The following is a 26105-nucleotide window of genomic DNA, read 5'->3' on the forward strand; positions in this document are numbered from 1 at the left end:
TGCATTGAGGTCACTTGCCCGTACAACATTCTGACACAACAAAGAAACCACCACCACAATATACAAACAATACATACATTCAGTGATGAATTATGCAAGCCCTGCCTGGGCTCCTAACCTCACCAAAACACACTCCAACACTCTACAGACCATACAGAACATCTATATCTATCTATATACCCAGGCTGCTTCCCCCAAGGAAAGGGAGGTAGCCGAGACAGGACGATACACTCCCCATTTACTCATCCATTCAAACACATTCATTCGCATCTTAGCCCTAAAGGGGATAACGGACAGATCCTCACCGCACCACACCGCACAAGGGTCAACTGCGCAATGCAATCAGTGACATCCGCAGCAGGGCCCGACAGCAGAGCTGGTTTACCCCTGCCACATCATAACAGACCCATCCCCTTACCCACACCTGACCTGACTAGCTGATCAGACCAAATGCGGGAGAATATCCCCTCAGGGCTGCGTCATCACTTATTCACAATTTCTCTCCATTTATTTCTGTCACGCACAGCCACTCTTCCTTGCTCAACAGACATCCCTCTCGCATCCAGCGCTCTCTTCACACTGTCCATCCATCCTATTCGTGGTCTTCCTCTCAGCCTTACAGCTCTCACATCAGATCTAGTTATCTTTTTCACCAATCGCTCATTATCCATTCTCTCCATATGCCCAAACCATCACAACACCCTCTGCTCAACTCCATCAGCCATCTCCCGAACAACTTCAGTTCTCCTTCGCACTTCATCATTTCGCACTCGATCCATACACGTCACTCCACACATACTCCTCAGACACCTCATCTTCATTACATTCAAATTTTTCCTCTCTGCTACACCCATATTCCATGTTTCAGCCCCATATAACGCAGTCGGTACCACAACACCCTCATACAGCCTTCTCTTTACATCCATTCTAAGCGAACAATATCTAAACACTTTTTTCATTCCTCCTAGCACCTTTCCTACTTCACTTATTCTAAACTTCACTTCTGCATCTATTCTTCCATCCACAGCAACATGTGACCCTAGATATTTAAAACACTCTGCCTCCTCAAGCAACTCGCCATTCAAAACTATATTCATCCCCCTACCATCTACCAACCTCATACACTTCATCACTTTACTCTTATTCTCATTTACTTTCAATTTCCTCCTTTCACACACCCTTCCAAACTCCTCTACCAACTGTCTCAATCTCTCCTCTGAATCAGTCACCAGTGCAGTATCATCTGCAAACAGCAGCTGCTTCAGATTCCACTCTCCACCATCAACATTCACCAGACTCAGACCTCCACCTAAAACTCTTGCATTCACCTCCCTTACAACACCATCCATGTAAATATTAAACAACCAAGGCGACATCACACATCTCTGTCACAGCCCCACTCTCACGGGAAGCCAATCACTCACAGCATTTCCCACTCTTACACACACTCTACTATTTACATAAAAACTTTTCACCCCTTTTAGTAACCTACCATCAAGTCCATACAATCTTAAAACAGTCCACAAAGCCTCCCTATCAATTCTATCATACGCATTCTCTAAATCCATGAATGCCAAAACACATCCTTACCTTTCACTAAATACTTTTCACACACTTGTCTCACAGCAAACACCTGATCCATGCATCCCCTCCCTCTCCTAAAGCCACACTGCTCATCACCAATCACTCCCTCTGTATGCTCTCTTACTCTCATAATTAACACTCTACCATAAAGCTTACCTACAACACTCAACAGACTTATACCCCTAAAGCTAGTACATTCATACTTATCACCCTTGCCTTTATACAACAGGACCACACAAGCACTTGCCCAGTCATTTGGCACCATACCTTTCACAAAGCACACATTCAACAATCTTACTAACCAGTCAACAATAGTCACTCCACCACCCTTCAGGCATTCCACAGCACACCCATCCATACCTGCAGCTTTCCCTGTTTTCATCTCCTTTACTGCCTTCTCCACTTCCTCCTTCATGATCAAAGAATCATTCAACTCTCCCAATATATTTATTCCTTGCACCCTTCCATCCGCCACAATCTCGGCCACCCTTTCCTCCTCTACGTTTAACAATCTTTCAAAATACTCTGCCCATCTCTTCCTTACTGCATCTATCTCAATTAACATCCTTCCATCCTCTGCTTTTACTCGTTCTTCCTTCCCAGACTCTCCCTTTCGCACCCTTTTCACCTCCTTCCAAAACATTTTCTTATTCTGTTGAAAATTCTCTGTCAGCCGCCTACCCCACCTCTCATCTGCTGCCACTTTAGCATCACGCACAGCCCTTCTCGCCCTATTCCTCTTTTCCTCATACCTTTCATATGACATCTCATCCTTCCTCTGCAGCCACACTTCATATGCATGTCTCTTCTCAGCCACAGCCATACTTACTTCCTCGCACCACCATTCACTTCCTTTTCTTACACCACTACCCACACGTCTCACACCACACACCTCTTCTGCATGCCCCACCACAGCACTCTTAAACAACGCCATTCCTCCTCCACACTGCCATTTTCCTGATCTTTCACTGCGTTCCACTCATCTTTCAATTTCTCCTGATACTCTATCTTTTCCTCTCTTTTATCCAACTCACTTTCAAAACCTCCCTGCCACACCTAACCCTCCTAGCTCTCACCCATCTCTTACCTGCTCTTAACTTTCCCTCTACCAGGTAGTGGTCAGACATACCTCCACCCTCCCCTCTCAGAACTCTCACATCGAACAATCTTCCTATTACATTCCTAGACACACCCACATAGTCCAACAAGGCTCTATCAACAACCCTTCCACCCTCCTGTCCCACCCATGTATACTTATAAATATCTTTCTTCTCAAACAGCGTATTTCCAATCACCATCTCTCGCTCAACACACATCGCTATCATTCGTTCCCCATTTTCATTTCTTCCAGGCACACCATGCATACCAACTACACCTTCAACTGGTACATTTCCCACTCTAGCATTCAGATCTTCCATCATTACCACATTCACATTCGCTCCAAAACTCTGCAGACATTCATCAACATCATTCCAGAAAGACTCTCTCTCTTCTTCATCCCTTTCACTACCAGGCCCATATGCACTCACAAACACCCACAACTCATGTTCAAATTTCGCTTTCACCCACATCAGTCTCGATGACACCTCCTTCCATTCAATCACACACTGCTGTACTTCCGGACTCACTAACAAGGCCACACCTTCTCTTGCCCTTCCTCTATCAACACCTGACAATCTTCCATTCACACTTCCATTGACTCACCCTTCCCTTTCATCTTCGTTTCACTCAAAGCTAACACATCCAACTTTCTTCTCACAAACATTCTCCCAATCTCCTCCCTTTTAGCCTCAAACGTACTACATCCACGCACATTGATAGACCCAATCTTCAGGGTACGGGGATAACTCCATCCCCCATCCCTTTCTCTGGTCTGTCTCTTTTTAGGAACTAAAAAACAAAGGAGGGGGTCCCTAGTCCCCTCCCCCCGCCCCTTTTAGTCGTCTTTTACGACACGCAGGGAATACGGTGGCAGTATTCTTCCTAACACAACCTGGCCGCAGAGTAGTAGTACCACCCCATAGTGCAGCCAGATTGTCCCCCCCCGCCACAGGGGGACACAAGGCCCTAAAAATAATCACAGGCTGCATAGCTAATACACCCACAGACCACCTATCAAGAGACCAAAGTCCTCAAAGTCAAGGATCACCTAGACATGAGAGGCACCCAGATTCTTGCTGCAGCCTCCACAAACCCACAACATCCACTACATTACATGGCAGCACATCCATCCAGACCAAGGAACATCAAAACAACACCCAGCACACGATATCATACGCAAATACTGTCATCTCTCCCCCCTCGCCCATCTCAGACCAGCTTCCAGAAGTATATCCACATTCAGATCACTTGCCACTCCACTCAATCACTTAAAGACAATACACAGCTGCATGCACAGCCTTTTGACATCCACCCTTCTGAATCCTATCTCCCTCGTGAGGACAGGTCCACCTGGCCAGGCTGAGATGTGGGCACCATCCAGCCCTCTTAAGCTACCAGAAGAGGCTTGATGACTTCGTCATTGATGCCTGTCCAGGATGCAACATGGCCCCCCATACTATTAAGCACATTATGGAAGACTGCATTGCACACAATCACCTATGCCAACAACACAACATACACTCTTTGAGAGCTCTGTGGGAAAGCCTGATCTCGTCCATGGCCTTCCTGAGGGACTTGGGGCTGTTCGGCCAGACTGCCTAGGGAACAACTACTACTACTACTACTGCACCAAGAGGGAACCAAAACAAAGCAAAACTTTTTCCACTGAAAAATGTAAGAAATCATAAGTATAACAGCTAAGGCATGAATAAGCTTCAAACTGTGCCTAAGCTGTAACTAACAAGGAAAAGGAGGCATGAAGAATGCCTTTTATCAAGTGGAACCATGAAGAAAGCCTACAGGGAAAAGAAGGAATGCTGGGATAATTAAAATGAAGCTATGAGCAAATGGCAGTGGTTGCTAAGATCACTACACCGCTCAAGTTATCAGTAGTGGTAGTTGTTGTTGTTGACCAAACCCAATCTGTCTGGCTATGCAGACCCCATCAACCACAGGCAAGCAACTGCCCCTGCAGGGTTGTATCTATCTATGGTAAGATGCCATAATCCTATAAGGGGTGGCTGTTTGTCTTTGAGTTAGTTATTTTATGGGAAAGGGCACTAACCCTCCTCCAACCCACTTGCTGACATGTAGGGAGCACACATGGATTGGTTATTTGGTTACCACCCAGCACTGGCTTACAGGAAACCATTAAGCTTGTCACTCAATGTAAAGCCACCAGAAAAGAAGAGTAATAAAAAATGACAGGAAAGATGGGAGAAACTGGAAGTGACTAGGCAGACACAAAATGATAAAGGTAAGGGAAGAAGTAGGCAGGACTACATTAAGTGAGTGGATGATGGTCTCCACCACCTACCACTAATTGTCCTGTGCACTGAACTGATGTTCCCCTGCGACTGACAGTTCCTCTCCACAGCAAGATGCAAGGAATAGTGTGTAGGCTTGGTTCCTGAATGGGCACTGAATATGCATCTCTTCCAGTCATATACAAGCTCTCCTCTACCTCCCCCAAACACTATCTATACAGTAGGCTCCAGTGAATAGCAATCTCCTCTGTACAATGACGATTTTTTTTTTTTTTTTTTTTTTTTTTCTGAATTCTTGCCATCTGCAAATAATTTTATTCGCTGAGACTTTCTGAGCTTGATGGGTTGGACATAACCTTCATTAAGTCCTTAATTACTTTAGATCCTTCCTTAGCAGAATAAAATCATCTGATGGTTGCAAGAATTATATGATAAAGGCATTATTACAGAGAGAGGAAGTGAACACTACAGCTCCTGTCTTCTTTACAGGCACATGCATATAAAACATGTACTGTATATTAACACATGACATGAAATATTTTTCACAATCCTTGTCATACCATATACAAAAGACATGGCTACAAATGTATAGCAAGTCCCTTAAAGTATTTGGATATGCTATCTTCTATTGTTTTATATTGTAAGCAAAAAATGCTGTTTTGCTGATACTATCTGCAACCAGTACTAACCAGTACTGCTTACTTGTACCAATATTTATGATCATATTACTGAAACGCTGTTCACACTGCTTTCAATATGGCTGATTTTAACCCCTTAAACGCGGATCGTCTCGTTTGCGACGCTCGGCAAAAAGGACATAACGGCGAAGCGTCGCATTTGCGATTCTAGTAAATTTTGAATAACCGCGGGCAAGCAGGCTCCAGCTGGTATTGTCTATCAGTACCACCACCCTCTAGCTACAACTAGCATACTTTACCTTTGTACTACTGACCTCAGTTGTTGCCAAGTATCGCGTTTTCCCCCCGCCCCCCCCCACCACGGCCCGGCCAGCCTGGCTGTGATACATGGCAGCGCTCTGAGCGCTCAGAACTGTAAATCTGCGCTCTCCTCTCACAAGCAGTTTATGCTAATAAGAAACGCTTGTTTCCCCAGTTGTAACACTAGCTTTTTTTCTCACGGTTTGCCCCTGTTTAGCGTCAGTTTACTGCAGGCTTTCAAAGTGACATTATGGCGAGTTCTAGCTCTTCCCAGTCAGTGCAAGCGGCTGACAGGAATGAGAATAAAGTGGCAGGCGTAAGGCAAAATAAAAAGCGCGCCGTGGTGATCTTTTGGGAAGTAATATGATTGAAAATAATGTAGTATACGTGTTTTTAGCTGTGAAAATGGAAATGTTTGTTGAGTGACGGGAAGACCGCCATCACAGTGCATGTCGGCCGTACCCTCCGTTGATTTTAGCCTTATTTTCAGTGCTTATTGTACAAATACGGATTCCTAACTACCTTTACATTGTAGTATAAAGTTTACTGTGACAGAATGAGGCTGTGGTAGACGGGAAACCGGGTTGCTGGAGGTGTGAAAGTGAAGATTTGGTTACCCAACTTTGCAAGTCTCCATAAGTCCTTGGGTAGTCCACGAAGGCTCAACACCTGTCTCTGGAGAAAGCTGAATGTAAGTACTATCTGCCATACCAAGTATAATGTTCTAGGGTTAATCTCTGATTTTTGGCGAATATTTTCCTACAGGTACTCAGACCGCGATACAACCCCGCCACTCGGGGGGGAACGACTGTACACGGCCGCGTTTAAGGGGTTAAAATCTGATTTTCAGTCCCCCATTCTTTTCATTTTCCATTCTCACTTATTTTCAATTAACAACTAAACAGCAGTACTGGATAAGAGATGAAATTAACACAGATAACTTATTTAAAAAAAAAAAAAAAAAAAAGTGGGGGCACTGTTTGATTATCCATATTCTAAAACATTCAAAAATACCCAAAGAACAGTTTTATAGGGATAACTATTATTGCAGCATTTTACAGTTAACAATTACCTCCATATGCTACTTAGAAATATATATATATATATATATATATATATATATATATATATATATATATATATATACCGGTATATATTTATAATTGGTGAATCCTGTGTGGAGAATCACTCCACTGGTAAGCTTGTGCTGAGCCAGGAAGCAAGCAGAGGGTGACAACAAATTCATGCAGAAGCCTTAGGAACTACAGTTTGTTCACTTTGGCTTGGCCCAGATTTTCGTCCTTTTGCAACTTACGTCACACAGTTCACTAGCAGAAAAGACAGCACTATATTATGGTTCTACATCTTTTCAACTGCACTTCTAAGTGCGTAATACCATACATGATGTTCATTTTTTTGTTACAGTGCAGCACTCAAGATGCAGAAATGGTAGTTTTTGGCCAAGTTAAAGTGAAAAAAGTACTGATGTGATCATTTTAACATGCTTTGGCTTTGGATAACTTAAACAAGTTGTGCTTACAAGTTGAGGGTTTTATTCACAATATCTGTATGGGACAAGCTGGTACAATATGCAAAGATGGAAACAAGAAGCAGATGATTTTCATAATTACTTGATGTTTGGATGCAAGACATTGACCATAACCCTCTCACTCTGATGACAACTTTTACTATCTCTAATCCTGCTTTCTCCAGGCACTTTTAATAAGTTTTGGAGACATCACTGATATGGAGGAGTTAGATGGAGTCTCCATTAGAGACTCTTTCTAATCTTTTCACTGCAAGAGGTTTCCCTAAGGTTTAACAGAATTCTCTGGAGACTGCAAGAATGAAATTTTAAAATATGTCACTGTACTGTAGTGGTTAAATATTTGTGGAAAATCACTACTATCTATCAATAAATAAATAAAAGTAATGATATGATTAAACATAAATACTGTCACATACAAGGGGTCAATGGAATTGCCATCTTAAGAGTAGATTCCGTGCCTATGATGAGAAAAATTAATTTTGGAGTACAAATTTAAACACTTCAACTGGAATACAATATTACAGTACCAGCATAGTGTGACAAACCTGCTGGGTTCAACACTATAACTTACTATGGTACCTATTCATGAAATTATTAATAAAAAAAGTACTGTACATCATATTATGTATACAGTACTGATTTAGTATGAGAACCTATGTACCATGGCATATATCTGGTGTAATTATACTCTTACTGTACCACAGTTCATGGAGTTCATTGCAAATTGTAATGATAATATCTGTGACTTACAAAAGACTAACATAAACTAGTATGTCCTGAAGCATGTATCTCTAAACTTCAACATCTGTACTGTAATGTATCAAAATGACATCTAAGTATTGCTGAAGCAAACACCAAAATGACATTTGTGTGGCAAAATCAGCTGCAAAATGACAACTCTAAAGTGCAACAGCAGCCTTAACAATGACCTGTATTACTTTAGATAAATTAAGTGGCTTCCACTATGTGTAGTGCAGTGATGAAGTCTGTCCTCTCCACGCAACGCACAGACAAGCAGCATCTGATACACTCACTCATGCTTGGGGTCTGTCTGTATGGCTGTCTTGTCTCCTCCCTCCCTCTGTCAACCTCGCTCTCACTCTCCTCCTCTTTTATGGTGGTGGTGGTACTGGTTTAAGGAAGGAAAGGAAGGAGGGGAAAGAAAGAGAAGGTGGGAGAAGGATCTCTGGGAAGGAAGAAATGGAAGGAGAGAGGTCATGGATAGGGTGGTAAAAGGCTTACGAGAATAAGAAAGCATGTTAGGAACTTCCAGAAATGGAAGAATGGAAGAGACTAATGTTTCCGGAAAGAAGGAAGGAATAAAAAGGCAAAAGACAAAAAGAACTGACAGAAGTAAAGGCATAAAGATCACAGGAAGATAAACAGTGGACAAAAATCAGATGGAAAGATAAGGGTTAGTTCTGAAAGGGATGGAAGATCCAATGTGTTACAGCAAAAATGGGATTAAAAGAGGGACTTAAAAAAAAAAAAAAAAAAAAAGTAGGCATTTCATAGGAATAAGTGAGGGAATATGGGATCTTTGATAGGACAGGTGGAGCATGGAATGAGGGGTTTGGGACAAGAGAGGAAATACTTAGGAATGAGTGATGATGGCAGGACAAGGGGTGTGTGAGGGAGGAGGGAGGTGAGTTGGACAAGGGGAAGAGTATACATGGCTGATGGGAAGTGTGAAGAAAGAGTAAGTATAGGTTTGATATAAAGGGTTTCAGATGAGCTAGTATTCTTGTGAAATGCTTAAGATTTCTCGAAAGTCACTGAAACACTCCAAGAGAGGTTAATGTCTAGTAACAGCTCTTCTTTGAAGATACAACGTTATCTGAATATTACGCCTTTTTCTTAAGCAATCCAGTCTGACCTTAAGTACAGCATATATCATCATCATCATCATCATCATGATCCATGTTTCAATATTCACTTGTGGTAAGGAGATCTAGAGCAAGCTCTCTAACCTCTCTGAGGACATAAATCAGTGAATGTGAAGCCCAAGAGTCTCCCCCTCTATACTGTGTTTGCAACACAGTGCTGGGCAGTGCAGATGCCACATTCTTATGCCATTACAGAGAGATGCATTTATAAGAATACGTACTATGTTACCTTCAATATAAAACAATGAAAAATTTATAAAGCCATTAAACAGCTTACAATGTTTATGATCTATATCACAAATCCTGAGTTTGAATCAAATGTTATCATACCAATGAGAAGTTTACTGGTTATTTAGTTCTTATAAAACTGAATGATCAATAAAATTTTTCTAATTAACATTTTAGATCAGTAAAGCTATATCCTTTCAATACTTTCTCTATAAATAACAAACTAAGAGTATGCTGCTATTAAAAAAAAAAAGAAAAAAAGAAAAAAAAAAAGGTAAGAGCACCAGCCAGTCCCACAAAAGAAATGTAAATAGTTAAAGAAGAGATGAAAAAATTCCAATAACTTTTCAATAAACCCAAGCTGTTTGCAAGAAATAATATACAGAAAGACAGCTACACTGTGTGGATAGCTGCAAATAGGTCAACATGTGTCACTAGACTAAAGATATCAAAGAATTAATGGCAGGGATCATACCAATAAAGATGAGTTCATAAGAATAAAAGGAGATGATAGGAGCAAGACAAAGCTCACAGAAACAGAGGATGAATCACAGTATTCTAAAGTTGGAATTATATATAAGTAGAGAATAATTACAGGAATACTGTTATGGATGAATCATTATTTAACCACAGCTCAGGCTGGGTAGCGTCCCGTTGCGAGCCACAGCTCAGGCTGTGCTGACTGTGCATCACCGCTAACTACTTCATCCCTACACAAACTTACGCATGGCACTACGCAAAGACACACAGAGAGAGAAAGAGAGAGAGAGAGATTTTTTTTGTTTTCATCAGATGATGCCTTGGATGTTTATCTTCAAGTTTACAATAAACAAATGCAATTTTTTTTTTTCATTACTCCTCTGCGTAAATTTACGCATAGTCCTACGCAAATACAGAGAGTGAGATATTATTTTTGTTTTACCACATGATGCCCTAGATGTTTAAGTTTATAATAAACAAAAACTAAAAAAAAAAAAAAAAAACTTTTTCTTCCTTCATTTTTCGCACACCATGGGGTGGGATAAAAAAAAAAAAAAGGTAACTGTGTAATCCACAGGTTAAAGAAGGGGTCACAGGAATGAAGGAGATGTCAAAGAAATAATGGAAGAGAACTGAAGGGTAACCAAGATGTCTGGTTGAGGTAATAAAGTCAGAGATAAGTTAAAGATTAAGGAAGGCTCTATAAAAGGAAATGTTGGGAATAAATACATAAGGTAAAGGGAAGGGTAGTAAGGAGTAGGCTAGGGTGGGAGTTAGAGAGGAGTAAGGGGGGAAGGAAAGGACAGAATCAGGGAGGAGTGAAAGTGGAAGATAAGAAGAGAGATGGTGAGGAGGGAGGGATAAAGTTTGGGAGGCTCAGTGGAGGGAATCGAAGCGGAGGGAGGGGCGAGGCAGCCCGGTGTATCTATGCAGGTGGAGGCAGAGGGAGGCAATGAGACAACAGGCACAAGGCAGGCATGTCAACACAAATTATTTACACAGTCAGTCCTCCTTATATGCTGATAGTAAGTTCACAATGAATTACAGAAAATTTGCCTATACAATTGCATTGCTACCTACAAAACTAATGTGCCAGTCTCCTCCAGTCTACAGCATTAATCATAAGACAAATGTTATATTTTGAAACACAACCCTGACATAATGAGGACTCGCTGTATTTTACTGTACTATACTACAAGATGGGGTATCTGGATATCATGAGGTAATTGCTAGTCTTTTCATAAAAACTTGTTACCATGTGCAATGTATTACGAAATCATGCAGTTATACTTTTTCAAAGTTTTGCAAACAATCTGTTTCCAAGCAGAGATCACTAAAACACTAAATGCATTATGTGACTCAAGTGGTCTTATAGCAATGTATGGAAGAGATCTGCTAGTAGCTAATGGTCAGTTACTTGTTTTTGCAGATTTTTTCTAGGGTCCAACAGATATGCAAATTTTATTTACATGATAAATGGTTTTAGCACTATTAGATAAGGAATGACATGCTAAGATCTTATTACTGGATGAAATGTTCGGTGGTCCCAGAAGACAGACAGACCATGCGTATAAATGATAATAAAGTACAATAGCGGTCAATAAATGCTTTTCCAATCATCGATGAATTCCTGCCAAGCTTTTCTGACTAAGGCTTCATTTACTCCTTTGGCTCAGAGACAACTTTTTAATTTTGTTCTACCTAACATCAGAATATTCTACTGAACCTGGAAGCTCCAGCATAGTATGAGTGTATGAAAGCTTAATCTAACCCCTCCTCTCAAGTCAATCCTACACATAATTAAATTATCTGGAGATTGCATGAGTAAAATAAAAATGATGTCCTTCCAGCTGAAGGGGTTAAAATAATCCTCACCAACATCCTCATCAACATCATGAAAAATAAATCACTAACGTGCAAAAATCATCAACACCAAACTTCAACATCTCCAAACATTTCATGGCAGGAAGTATGTAGAATTTATTGGCATCATCATCATTAAACTTCTTGGATCACACCCAAAGACTATACCTTTTGTATACAGCATCACTATTGAAACTTTCATGACACCTGAAAGTCAGAGCAATTCCAGACACAAGAAAAGAAAACTACAAAAGCTAATCAACCAAGTCCCTTCAGAAATGGGACATACTGTATACCCATTCATTCATCACTCAGGAATACAAAATTCTTAGCTCCAACCAACATGCTAAAAAGTACTATCCACAACTTCTTTGCTTACAACAACGAGATAGATCCTAGTAATTATCCTGTTGCACCAGAGATGTTGCCCTCGTCATACAACTTCATTTACCTAGTTCATCATTCACCAACTCTTCTGCTTCCCCAAATTCCATACCCAGCTTTACAGTACATTCATTAACCAAAGCTTTGCTATCTTTTCAGCCAGCTGTATCCTTCTGCCTTAAAATTGGTCCATTTATTCTCACAGTATGTACCACACTTGGAGCCTCTGTGGTACAGTGGCAGAGTGTGCATCTCGCACGCTGGTGGGCACAGGTTCGCCTCCTGCCAGAGTTGTAATAACTTTGGGAAGTGTTCACCAAGCCACTTATTGCTCTGGCGGACATAACGGGTGCTGCGGTTGAACCAGTGTCACATACAAGTATGCTTGCACCCAGTCAGCTTAAGGCGGGCTGATTACACTTGGTTCACAGACTACACACACATCGAAAGCCACTACAACACTACAATCACACTCACAAGCACTTCTCACCCTACATACAGTCTCTACCAGACAGCCTAAGCCACTATGTAGAGATGCATTGGCTGTATCGTCCCTGCTTCGGTAGGGATAGGTTGGTCCTGCAGTGGACCTCAACGGCTAATGATGATGTACCACACTTAATAAAGTGGGGCAAGGAAGAACTGCATGTGAAATACCAAACACTGAAAGGCATTTGGTATTAACTTTCTCCATACTAATATCAAAATACGAATAAATATTTGTAAAAACAGTTACAGTCAACCCCATATTACCCCTTTTGGACCACGAAGGGATCAAGTTTAGGTTACCAAGCTCTATATCTACCATCCTAAGGTCCACCCTACATCCCTAGGAGCATTTATATAAAGGAAACATCTCTGGCTACCTTTTGGATTTAAACCAAAATGCATTAACACTGGACCAAGTTTTACCTGACACTCCTAACACCATGCTACCACTGCAAATTTGAAAAAAATAAAAGTAATAATAGCCAAACTCTCATAACTCCTTTGGGCTACAGGAAAAAAAAAAAAAAAAAAAAAAAAAAGTATCTCTTGCAAGTATTACAATGAAAATTATTTTTATCAAGCTGGTTTACCCCTGATGTGGCAGGGGTAAACCAGCTCTGCTGTCGGGCCCTGCTGCGGATGTCACTGATTGCACTGCGCAGTTGACCCATGTGTGGTGTGGTGCGGTGAGGATCTGTCCCTCCTCCCCTTTGGGGCTAAGATGCGAATGGATGAGTAAATGGGGAGTGTGTCGTCCTGTCTCGGCTACCTCCCTTTCCATGGGGGAAGCAGCCTAGGTATATAGATAGATTGCCAAATTATATATTCCCTTTAATCAGAACAAAAATGACCAACATAAAAACATTTATTTTTACCTTCCATACATTAATATCAACCCTAAAACGGTGTTGACTTAACAATTTAGCATACTTTTCATCATTCTTTGTGAAAACTGACTAATGAATTTACTCCAATATTTACTTTACAGCCTCAGAGGAAATGAATTTCAATGCTTTAAAAATTGTACGCCCACAGCACTAATGCGCTCTGTGGCGTTTCATTCGTGTCACTCAAGGTGTTTGTATTACTGAGTGTTGTGGCAGATAATTATAAGTTTAACCCTTCCACCTCAGGGGTCTCTCTCTCTCTGTCTCTGTCTGTCTGTCTGTCTGTCTGTCTGTCTGTCTGTCTCTCTCTCTCTCTCTCTCTCTCTCTCTTTTTTTTTTTTCTTTTTTTTCCCCTGGATGTCCCACACACAGGAGTTTTGCGATATATAAAGAGAACTTTTTTGGTAAAATAAAATATTGCTTCCATGATGGTAACACCTCAGTACTGCCACCTCCTGATGTGTAAACCATTTTTGGGCCCCCCGTACTGGAGCACAAATACAAAAAGTCCATAACATGTATACATGCCACCTGATGGCTACATAAATTTTTGTAGTAGCACATAGACAAGCCATCCAATGTGAAAGGTTAACTGTTGCCATGTCTACTATTGAAGTCTGTACTGTATATGAGTGACCTTACAATTCTTGAAATTGTAGTATACAGTAAATGTGTGCTAAGCACTAGTGAAATCCTGCAGACGAACTGGTGCTTTTGAGAAACAAACACACCTGATGAGTACAGTATTATCAGAATGTGTAAAATTTAAGTTTTAAACAAATAATCTTTAAGATTTGAAGTTTGTACCCATCATTTCTATAAAAAAATGGAATAATACTGTATTGCCAAACACCACCACTGCCATATCCGGGTACATATCCACAACACACTCTTTTGAGGTTTTATATCCATGCCATCTCCCTGCCTTCAATCATATGACATGAATGCACTCAATCCTTGAGTAACACACAGTTGCGGGACAGGTTTTTGTTCTAACGCACTCAGCATAATGAGACAAGTCAAGTCAACACATGGAAAAACTTGAGCTCAAGCGGGAAGTCAGCTGGCCTAGCAATGAAATTTGAATGTTGCGCATGATGACGTCACCCTCTAAACTCTGGGTACATTTCCTGGACACATATTCCGTTCTGTATGGGTATTTGTCTCAATATCACAGGCAGTCACTTAAGCCAAGCAGCCCTAGTGGGACAGGTTAGGTTGTGGAGGAAATTTTGCCTGGGAAACACATTGAGCATATTACTGTGAAAGAACTATGGTTAGTTTTGGAACAACTGGGTGAACATCAATCCTGGCTGAGGGTTCCCAGTGGCAAGATGAATATGCATACAGAACTGAAATATGCTTCCTAGGCACACTCAAAGTCAACTGGTTGATGAAAATTTTTGGGTTTCACAATTTCAGGGGACAAAATGGAACAAAAATATATGCCAATCAGAAAAAAAAAAAAAAAAACTTTTATCCATGTCTTCTTGTAAGATTGGGTTCAGTTCCACATTCTTCGTTCGATTTCATGCTTCCCAACACATTTCGGACCAACTGGGCACATGGTTATCAGTCCTTTCTCATGCCTCACTTGGTTCTTCCCCACACTCATAATCAGTTTTAAGGGACGAAACAGAATGAAAATGTTTGCTAATTAAAGAAAAAATTACTTTTTCATCGAGGTGTTCTCGTAAGTTAGGGTTCAGTTCCACATTCTTCGTTCGATTTCGTGCTTCCCAACACAAATCCACTGGACTGAGCATACGGTTATCATCTCTTCTCGCACCCCACCTAGTTCTATCCCACACTCATAATAGGTTCTGCAGTTTTAGGGGACGAAATGGAACGAAAATGTTTGCTACTGTACTTTGAAAAAAAAAAAAAAAAAAACTTCATCCATGTGTTCTTGCAAATTAGTGTTCAGTTCCATATTTTTTGTTCGATTGTGCTTCCCAACACATTTCGGACCAACTGAGCATACAGCTATCATGTCCTTTCTCGCATCTCACTGACTTTAACCCACAATCACATGGGTTCGGCAGTTTTAGGAGACGAAACTGAATGAAAATATATCTATCTATCTATCTATCTATAGCCCGACGCCCTAATCCCGCAAAGGGTGGCCGCAGACAAAACGCCTCCAAGTCACTCTGTCACCCACCATTTGACTCCCCTCCCCCCAACTCACCCCCCCCTCCCTCATATACCTCTCAACTCCATCCCTCCACCTCATCCTCGGTCTACCCCTCCCTCTCCCTCCCTCCACCTCACCCCCATACACCCTCTTAGTCAGTCTTTCACTCCCATCCATGTACTCTCGTAAGTTAGTGGTCAGTTCCATATTCTTCCCTCTTCTTCTTCCTGATAGTCTGTTACATTTTTCAGATTACTTCTGGGTGGTAAATAAACATCTCTTGCAAAATCTGTTTCCCCGTTGTTTTTAGCTGTGTTCCACTGTGTCGACTTGTTTGACTCGTCAGGGTGACGGTGAAAGGGCCTGTCCTAATCTAAGTGTTTAACTAAATATACTTAACCTAGCTTAACTATACCTAATAATATAATCTAATCTAATCTAACCTAACCTAGCATCCAGTTGGGATGTTAGGAAACGAAAACCACCTTTGGGTTCATCAAGACCGTCATAGGTACAGCTTAAGGAACGTGATGATAAAAAGTGGGAAATTTTTCAGCAGGATAAGGTAACTTACCACCCTGAATATAGAAAAATACAGAAAACAAACTGAAGGAACATGAATTGCACTGGTAAGGTCCATCTACTGCTTTAAGTAAAGCGTACGTTTACCAAAATGGCAAAAAAGCATGGAATGAGTGAAAGCACTATCAGAACAATTTGGAAGACTGAGAGAAGATAACAATCGTGCATAGGAAGTGATGTGAACCTGGCAGAAGTGAAAGTTTATATGTTGTCCTGAAGCTGACTGAGAAGCTTATAGGGCATTATATGGGGCATCAGAGAAAGAAGCTCTCACTTTACCCTTTTTTACTACCTTACCCCACGTAAATTACCCCACTTATATGCACCATCAGGTAAAACAGTGAAAGAGATAAACTATTGTAATTAAGAATCAATGGCATTAAAAATAGCATTAACAAAACTAAAGTCGGGCTGGGTACCCTTGTGTTGGTGATACGTAGCTTCTCGGCACTCTTCTCCCACCTCCCACCCATAATGCTGTCAAAGTTTTGTCTTCTCTCGTATCATGTGGCCTTTGGGAGAGACGTTAGGCCGTATGGTTGGATGAAAGTTTATGGGTCTGGCAGTTTTAGGGGGCCAAGTGGAACGAGAATATTTGCAAACCGGAGAAAAAGTGCTCATCCATGTGTTCTTGTGAGCTAGTGTTCAGTTTCACATTCTTCATTCAATATCGTGCTTCCCAACACATTTTGGACTGACTGAGCAGCTTTCCCATATGCTTTGTCAGTCCAAAATGTGTTGGGAAGAGTGATATCAAACGAAGAATGTGAAACTGAAAGCTAACTCACGAGAACACACAGATGGAAGTACTGTACCACCATCCTCCAGCAACCTCTGTGCTCAATTTTCAGCACTATATAATGGTTTTCTCTGGAATAGTAATTTCTTCTTCTTTGACCCACTTTGTTTTCACCTTTTGCACACCAACCTTTCCTTTCTCCTCTCCACAAACCCATATCTTTCCTTCATTTTCCAACTGCCTCTTGTAGCATCCTTCTTTTTCTTTCTCTCTCCTTCTTACTCCATTCATTACTCTGTCCATCCCTCCTCTCCCTCACATCCTCTTCTCAAGCTCTGCGGCTAAATCTACATGTACTCCTTTACTCCCTTTCTCTTGACCAATCCCTTGCTCCCTCCTCTAACTTTTAGATTTTATGTGACTTTATGAGATACTGATTGTGACTGTGCTACTCAGATGCTTAAGTATTTTCTGAAATGATGATTTAACCACAGACATCTACGTCTACAGCCAAAATACCAATCCAATAATAACAACAACTATTACAATAACTAAAACCATCAAAACTTACACATAACCTTTACCATTTGCACCAGAATTGCTTTCAAACCATTAAGTCTAGTACAGCCACCTAAAACTACTATTATCACAACATCATTTAATTTACTGGGGAGAGTGCATGAGAAAAACTAACCTAGACCTTTCATATGAAAGTGACAGAGACGTACTTTCCTATTTAATGTTTTATTAGTAATGTCATATAATTCAATACCACTTTAGTGCAGATGTGCAATATGCACTGAGCAGGTTCGGATTTTAAGTGGTGGGGGTTCCACAGCAAACAACTTCTGGCGTATCCAGCTATTTGAAATTTATAATCTATTTATAAATCAAAATAAATCAGCCTTCCTGCATCCTAACTGCATGATAAGTGTACAATGTTGTCTGTAGTTAAGAATGGGCCATCATGAGCCTCACCACCCAAAGGTGTTTAAGAACACCACTATCTTCACTTATGCAAACTTTTTCATATTCATATAAAGGTGTCTGTACCATTATCACATGCATACTAACAACTAAATCCACAGAGCTAATCAATTTAATTGCAGATTAGAAAATTTACTTTTGCATTTTAGTTTTTATCTATATTCTTTGTTTGTTTATTTGTTTCCAAATTTTGGTGAGGAAGCAAAGAAAAATGCAATAAATTTTATCATCTGTTGTAGTTCATTTATATGCAAAATTCCATGATATCACTCAAATATTATTCAAACTACCATCAACTTTTTTGCTTATGAATGATCTTTCTAACTGAAGCCATCATATCTGGCCCTGATGGTGAAATCATGATTTATATAGAAACTTTACTGGCTACAGCTGTAAGACAAATGCAACTTTAATGATGTACCATATCTTGATATCAGATATGTGGTTACTGCATCTTCTTGCAACCTGATGGTAAGGCAACTTGCAGTTTTAATGATGTACTGTATCTGGGTATCAGTCAGATATACGGTTACTGCATCTTCTCGCTTCCAGTTAACCTGTACCGCACTGGGCAAAAGAAACTGATACCCTTCTATGCCGGCTGATTTAATTTTTTTGTTTTTTTGACTAAGTGGGCTTAATACATCAATATAAGATCCCTGGCACTAATAAAAGTAACCACTAAAGCCAGAAAGTTGGTTGAATCGAGTCAGGTTGGTGCCAATCTACCTGTGAAATCTTCAAGGTTATTGAGAGAGCAGAATGGCTGTGAGCTTGTGAACCAATTTTGGATTTTTTTTTCTGGTTAAATGGGCTTTAATACATCAATATAAGATTTTGGCACCAATAAAAATAATCACCAAAGCCAGAAAGTTGGCTGAATCGAGTCAAGTTGGTGCCACTCTACCTGTGAAATCATCGAGGTTATTGAGACAGTTGAGTGTCTGTCAGCCTGTGAGCCGATTTTGGAATTTTTTGTGGGTAAATGGGCTTAATACATCAGTATGAGATCCCTGGCACTAATAAAAGTAATCACCAAAGTCAGAAAGTAGGTTAAATCAAGTCAGGTTGGTGTCACTCGACCTCTGAATCTTCAAGCTTACTGAGAGAGCAGAGCAGCTGTGAGCCTGTTAAGACTCGATAGCCTCCCATGCTCCTAAATCAGTGTTGTACGCGTAGCGGAAAAATGTCTGAAGTTAGCGAGATATGTTATTACCTTTCAATTTACTTCGGCTGCTTGCAATGACTTCTCAATGCAGGAGGACGCAGATCTATGTCACCGGCGTTTTTGAAGGGGACGTAGATCTGTGTCGCTAGCATGGTACAGGTTAACATTCTAGTGAGTGACAACTTGGTGTATTTACATTTCAAATATAAATCACCTTTATTAAATTCACACACACACACACACAATATATATATATATATATATATATATATATATATATATATATATATATATATATATATATATATATATATATATATATATATATAATATATATATATATATATATATATATATATATATATATATATATATATATATATATATATATATATATATATATATATATATATATATATATATATATATATATATATATATATATATATATATGTACGTGTGTGTGTGTGTGTGTGTGTGTACATATCTATCTATCTATATCTATACATGTATATCTATATTTATCTATCTATCTATATATATATATATATACTGTACATATATATTACAGTAAATTTTCATTGTGTACTCTACATACTGAAAATTGATATATCACTGAATTGTATTTCTATAACCCATGTGGCACCTCCCTTCTATAAATGGCAGCACCACATTGGTGGCTCATGCATACATTGATATTTTTCCTCTTCCAATCAACATCTCATCAGAGATGGAATATGCATTCATTCATAAATACTTGTTATTGCAATAATGCCATTTGTTGAGAGTACAGTAGATATCACTGGAGGTGCTGTATACTACATATTCAAGACTATAACAAAAATATTTACCATACAATGCTGCCAGACCTCTTCCATCACATTTTGCAATTGTGTACTGGTAGTGTTTAACCCTCTGCTTGTGAAGACTTACTTTGCATTTTAATCCATCTAATGTCAGATGATTTTACTATGCATGAGAAATTTATACCACCATCCTGTTTCAAAAATATCATGATTATTGTTTTCTCCATGAATAAAAAATTCATATCCTGTTTTAGCTTAAAATGAATTATTTCATTCAGCTCAATAAAAAGTGGCCATAATTAAAGGCCTACCCTAACTCACAAAGGTATTTTTGACTATGCGGATTTCCTTAAAATATTTTATTTAATAAATTCATAAAATAAGAAGCAATTACCTCACAAAATTCCAATGACCTTATCTTATTGATAAGCAAATTAATAATGACCAACACAACTTACAATGTTAACAGAAGGCAACAAATCACAACAGAGAATAATAAAATATGAAGAACAAATAAAATATAACTTGAAAGATTATTAACTTTGACCAGTGAGATAAACTATCACCACTTATAATCAATCCTTAACCTTAGTACTTGAACACCTTTTATACATTATTTAAGGAACTGTCAGATTTTATATTGCCAGATGTTATTCAACTTAGGAGATGCCTCTGTTTGAGAAGTGGATGAAAATATCTTCATTAAGCTCTAAATAATGAAGGATCTCCCGGGCTCTGAGTACCATATCATCTCATAGTAGCAATAATAGTATTACCATTACCATCATCATCATCATCATCATCATCATCATCATCATTGTGTGGTTTCTCATTAACTAAAAAAAAATGTGATGCACTTCATTTCCAAACACTAAAATTAATATAAATCAAGCTGGATCTGTTTTATCACAAGCTGTCATTGTCATCACCACCATCATCAGCACCATTTTGACCACTGTTTCTACTTGAGAGATGGTGTGTGGTAGAATCTACAAACAAGGAAAGATAAGCTACACAAGCAGAACTGCAGTATCAAACAATTACAAGCATTTGTAATAAGAAAATATGTCAGTCCTTCACTACCAAAGAATTTTCCCATTTTATTCATATAACTTCCAGATAACTTTGTTTCGTTTTCATTCTTGCCATCTTCAGATCCCTATTTATCTCAATAAAGACTTCCTCAAATGGAGGGGTCAAATATAGCCTTCAATAACTTTTTCTCATCATAAGGACTCTCCTAAACTTATTACAATCTGTTGACAGCAATTAGAAGCAATAAAAATGATGCCCATAAGCTGAAGACTCAAACTTTTCAATACTGGTATATCAAAAGTTCTCCTTTCGTTCAGACTACCTCCAGTTTATGCAATTATATTCTTCATTATATGGCAACATATTCAGGATGACCAATATATATATATATATATATATATATATATATATAATCACCATCATCATCCGGACCTCCTTTCCCACCCAAGGACAGGGTGAGGAGTAGCAATGTCCAGACAGCCCAAACCTGCCCAATCCAATGGGCCACACCTCCATTCACTCATCATTCAAGCCCCTGGAATCCTGGCTCTATCGGATATGTCAAAAAACATTCACCACATTCTCTAGCTTCACATAGACGTATCCGACTGAGTCAATCTGGACGCTGCCATGTTAAAAAGGGGTGCCAAAATCCCTGATCATGCACTTCTCCTCACAACACTCATCCAGCCAGCTCGATCGTTTGTCAGTTCCCTAGCCTCATTGACTTCCAAACCTCTCTTCCTCAAACACTCATCCACCATATCTCTCCACCTTATCCTTGGCCTACCTCGCCTCATCCCTCCTTCAAATTTGCTCAGATATGCCTTTTTCACCACTCTATTGTTATCCATTCTCTACACATGACCAAACCATCTCAGTACATTCTCTTCGATTCTGGTGTCAACCAACTTCCTCACTCCACACCTTTCACGAATCACATTATTTCATATCCTATCCACCCTCTGTTCTCCACATACATTCTTCAGCAGTCCCATCTCCACTGCTCTCACTCTTGACTCTTCACTTTCATGCCACACCATAGTCACACCATATGTTAAAGTTGGCATTAACACTCCCTCATGTAAGCCTCGTGCAGCTGCAACACTCAAGCCTCTGTTTCTTACCAAGGCCTTCATTGCACCAGTTACTTTTCTTCCTCGTGTCACTCTACTTTCAACTTCTTTTGCACATTCTCCTCTCTTTTCTATCACTGTACCCAGGTATTTGAACTCTCTCACCAATTCCAGTCTCTCTCCATTCACTGTATCATCACACTGGGAGTCACCTTCTCTCAATAATCCATCACTTTACTCTTTCCTACATTTACTCTCATGGCATGATGCTCACATACATCAACAAAACTCTGCACTAGCCTACCAAGTGTCCAGCATTTGCAAGCAGTACCGCATCATCAATATACAACAAATTTGAGATATTTCACCAATCACCATTCATTACCAACGCCATTCCTCTCTCCATTACTCGTGTCTTTACTTCTCTCATCACCCCATCCATACATACAGTATATTGAACAACCATGGGGACATAACACAACCTTGTCACACGCCCACACCGATCATGAACCATTCACTTAGATGCCCATTAACCCTTACACATGCTTCACTACCATCATAAAAACTCTGGACAACACCTAGCAGCTTACCATCTACACCGTACATGCGCAAAACTTTCCACAATCCCTCTCTGTCTACTTTATCGTATGGTTTTTCCAGATCCATGAATGCCAGAAACAACTTATGGTCCTTCTCACAAGTCTTCTCTGCTATCTATGTCTCACTGCAAATATTTGATCCACACATTCTCTGTCACTCCTAAAGCCACCCTGCTCATCACTCACTAGGACTTCTGATATCTCTCTTACCTTCCCTACCACACTCAATAAACTTATGCCACAATAATTCTTGCACTCACTTTGCTCACCTTTATTTTTGTACAGGGGTACAATCACAGCCCTTTTCCACTCTGCAGGCACAGTTTCACTCATCCATGCCTTCTTACATATCTCCAACAAGCACTTCATTCCACTCTCTCCACTACACTTAACAATTCTGCATACACCTCATCAACCCCAGCGGCTTTCCCATGTTTCGGCCACTTCACAGAACTCTTCATCTGTGCGAGTGTCACATCTCCTGGCACTGCATTCCTTCACTGCACACCCCCAAAACCAATCATGTTTACAGCCACTCTGCTCTCTCTATTCCCATTCATCAGGATTTCAAAATATTCTTTCCATCTGGTCCTTACTTCATCTCCATGGGTTAATAATCTACCACCTGCATCCTTCACACCATCACATTTCTTTACGCCTTCACTTCTACATTTCCGCACCTCTTTCCAGAATAATTTCCTATTTTCAGAGTAGTTCGCATTTATTTTTCTTCCTAGATCATCATTTACCTCCTTGTTTTTCCTCTTCACTAGTCTCTTCAGATCCCTATATATCTCAATAAAGACTTCCTCAAATGGAGGAGTCAAATATAGCCTTCATTAACTTTCTCTCAACATGGGGACTCTCCTAAACTTATTACAATCTGTTGACAGAAATAACAAGCAATAAAAATGATGTCCTTAAGCTGAAGACATAAACTTTTCACTATATCAAAAGTTCTCCTTTCCTTCAGACTACCTCCAGTTGATATATATATATATATATATAAACATATAGTAAATCCTCATTTTTCGCACTGTGGATGTTCTGCCAAAATCGCGCGAAACACGAAATGTTGAATTGTGAAGTTAAGAATCAATGGGAAAAACAGAGGACATTCCAGTGGGACACATACCTACCCCATCAAAAAGTACTATAACACCAAACAGGCCCTACCCAAAATTAAATGAAGGGTATTTATTAGTGCTAAAACAGCATAACACTATAAACATGTACCTGAAAAGACATTAAAACTGTTATAAAAAGCTGCAGCACCAAAAATCCTTACCAGAAATAAAGTGAAGACTGGCCTGAATGGCAAGTGAAGGTGTGTTAAGGGTAGATGGGCTAATTACTAGATGACATGGGCTTCTCTGGGGAAGCCCCATCACCTATGCCGAAGCCCTCGAAGTTGAACTCAGGCTCCAGCACCTCCACTTCCTCCCTGCCCACTTCTCCTCCTTCATCCACCACCTGCTGGAACATCCAAGTCTTGCAGAAGAGCAGCCACATTCAGTCTATCATGAACACATCATGTGATCCGGGCTTGTCTCTGCTCCTTTATGTTTCTGTTGTAGATGGCCATCACTTGAGACTTCAGATCACTCAAGGTCGATAGGATGTTGGTAGCCTCTGGCAGAGTCCTGGTGTATGCATCGATGGTGGCTGCCATGTTGGTTATGGTGGATAGGGTGGTCGCAAGATGGCCACCAAAAAATGAGCATCAGTATGCGTCGGCGGCGGCCGGCTGGGAGCATCAAATTGTGGGGAAATTCGTGAATTGTGAGGCAACTTTGAAACTTTTTTCTTGCGTGAAAAACGAGGCGTCGAAGTGAAATCCGTCCAAATACGAGGACTTGCTGTATATATATGTGTATATATATATATATATATATATATATATATATATATATATATATATATACTGTATATATATACTGCATATATATATATAAAACTGTCTGTCCACAAACTATCTGACCTTACATTCTAAAAATTTAAACAGCTGGCCTGTTGAGCTAGGACACTAATCCCCCTCAAAGTAGGCCCCTTCTGACTTCACACACAAAGCCCAGCTTTCTTTCATCTGCCTGATTCATTTTTTAGTCAGTGCTATAATGACACATGACAGCACAAGACATGAGGCCAGCATGACATGCAGAACAGGAATGATGAAAAACATAAAGAACTCCATCATAAGCCCAGTTTCCTTGCAACATTACAGTAGCTGAGAAAGCACTAAGCAACAGCCTTGGGGGATGGGCGAGGGGGAGGGAGAAGCAACATGTAGTCATCCATTTTGGAACAAGATACACAAGGGGGAAAAAAGAAAGGAAGAAAGGTACAGTACCCTCGCATCCAACACGCATTAGTCCAGCATGATTCGGGTTCAGCACAGAGAGCAATTAATTAGTATTATTTAATACGATTTAATTACTGCAACATGAGCGTGTTAGCATAACACGCACAGAGCTCCGAGAAGTGGGTGAAATCCGCAGAGTTCACTCTAGCACGATCACCCCCAGTCCAACACGGTCATACTGGACATTCCCATGATGATGATAGCCAATGAAAAACTTCTGATCAAGCAGCCTTCCCTGCCCACTATCGTGACGTGATCGTGATGCCGCCCAATTAATAAGGCTTCTGGTGTCAAGTGATGTTTTGTTTACATTTCTCCTGCCACAGAGCCACTCAGTCGCATAACTGCACTGGAAGGTGCTTTTTTCTTGCTGCATTTTCTGCCCTTGTTACTGCATTTTACCCTGCTCATGATGCCTAGGAAGCCTTCTGAGAACCCCAAGAAGCGTCAGCACCTCCCTCAGGCCACCAAGCTAGAAAGCATCAAGAGGATGAAGGGGAGAGGAAAGTTGACATTGCCAAGGCATATGACATGAATGAAGCCAACGTGATCATAATAAAAAACTTAAGATCCTGGCAGCCGAAGGCTATCACACGGCACTTCATACCAGGTTTGCCGAGGATACGATGGTAAATCAGAACGGTAACGTGGTAAAATTGCCGACGATACCACGGGCATTTGGAATTCATCTGGATGAATTCCTGCCGAGCATACGACGGGGAAAACAGTGTGACCAAAACCCAGGCGACTCGACAAAGAATGTATCGTACTACAGCATTGAACATTTAGCCTGACACTGAATACATATTAATATTTTAGAATAAATATCAATCGTTTTGAAACCCTTCTCATCGGCGTGCGTACCAGTTTATAAACAAAGTTGCTTCTCCTTATTCTCTACCGAGTCAGCGACAGCGATCACTTTCCACAGTCACAAGACGGGGCTCTGGCAACAGTG

General features: G+C 40.2%; 1 protein-coding gene across 3 annotated transcripts in view; it reads right to left on the bottom strand.

Annotated features, from left to right (window-relative positions):
* Nucleotides 1-10805: 10805 nt before the first annotated feature.
* Nucleotides 10806-26105, bottom strand: part of eIF4EHP (eukaryotic translation initiation factor 4E homologous protein) — a 45650-nt gene continuing 30350 nt past the window's right edge. For all 3 annotated transcript variants that reach the window (XM_080265999.1, XM_080266000.1, XM_080266001.1), the window contains exon 7: nt 10806-10958. In XM_080265999.1, coding sequence (XP_080122125.1) covers nt 10910-10958 — 49 coding nt within the window. In that variant the 3' untranslated portion in view covers nt 10806-10909. The remainder of the gene's footprint in view (nt 10959-26105) is intronic.

This window comes from Coenobita brevimanus, chromosome 18 (assembly GCF_032717465.1).
Source record: "Coenobita brevimanus isolate Jiangsu-jjx chromosome 18, ASM3271746v2, whole genome shotgun sequence".
In the NCBI taxonomy this organism is placed as follows: Eukaryota; Metazoa; Arthropoda; class Malacostraca; order Decapoda; family Coenobitidae; genus Coenobita; species Coenobita brevimanus.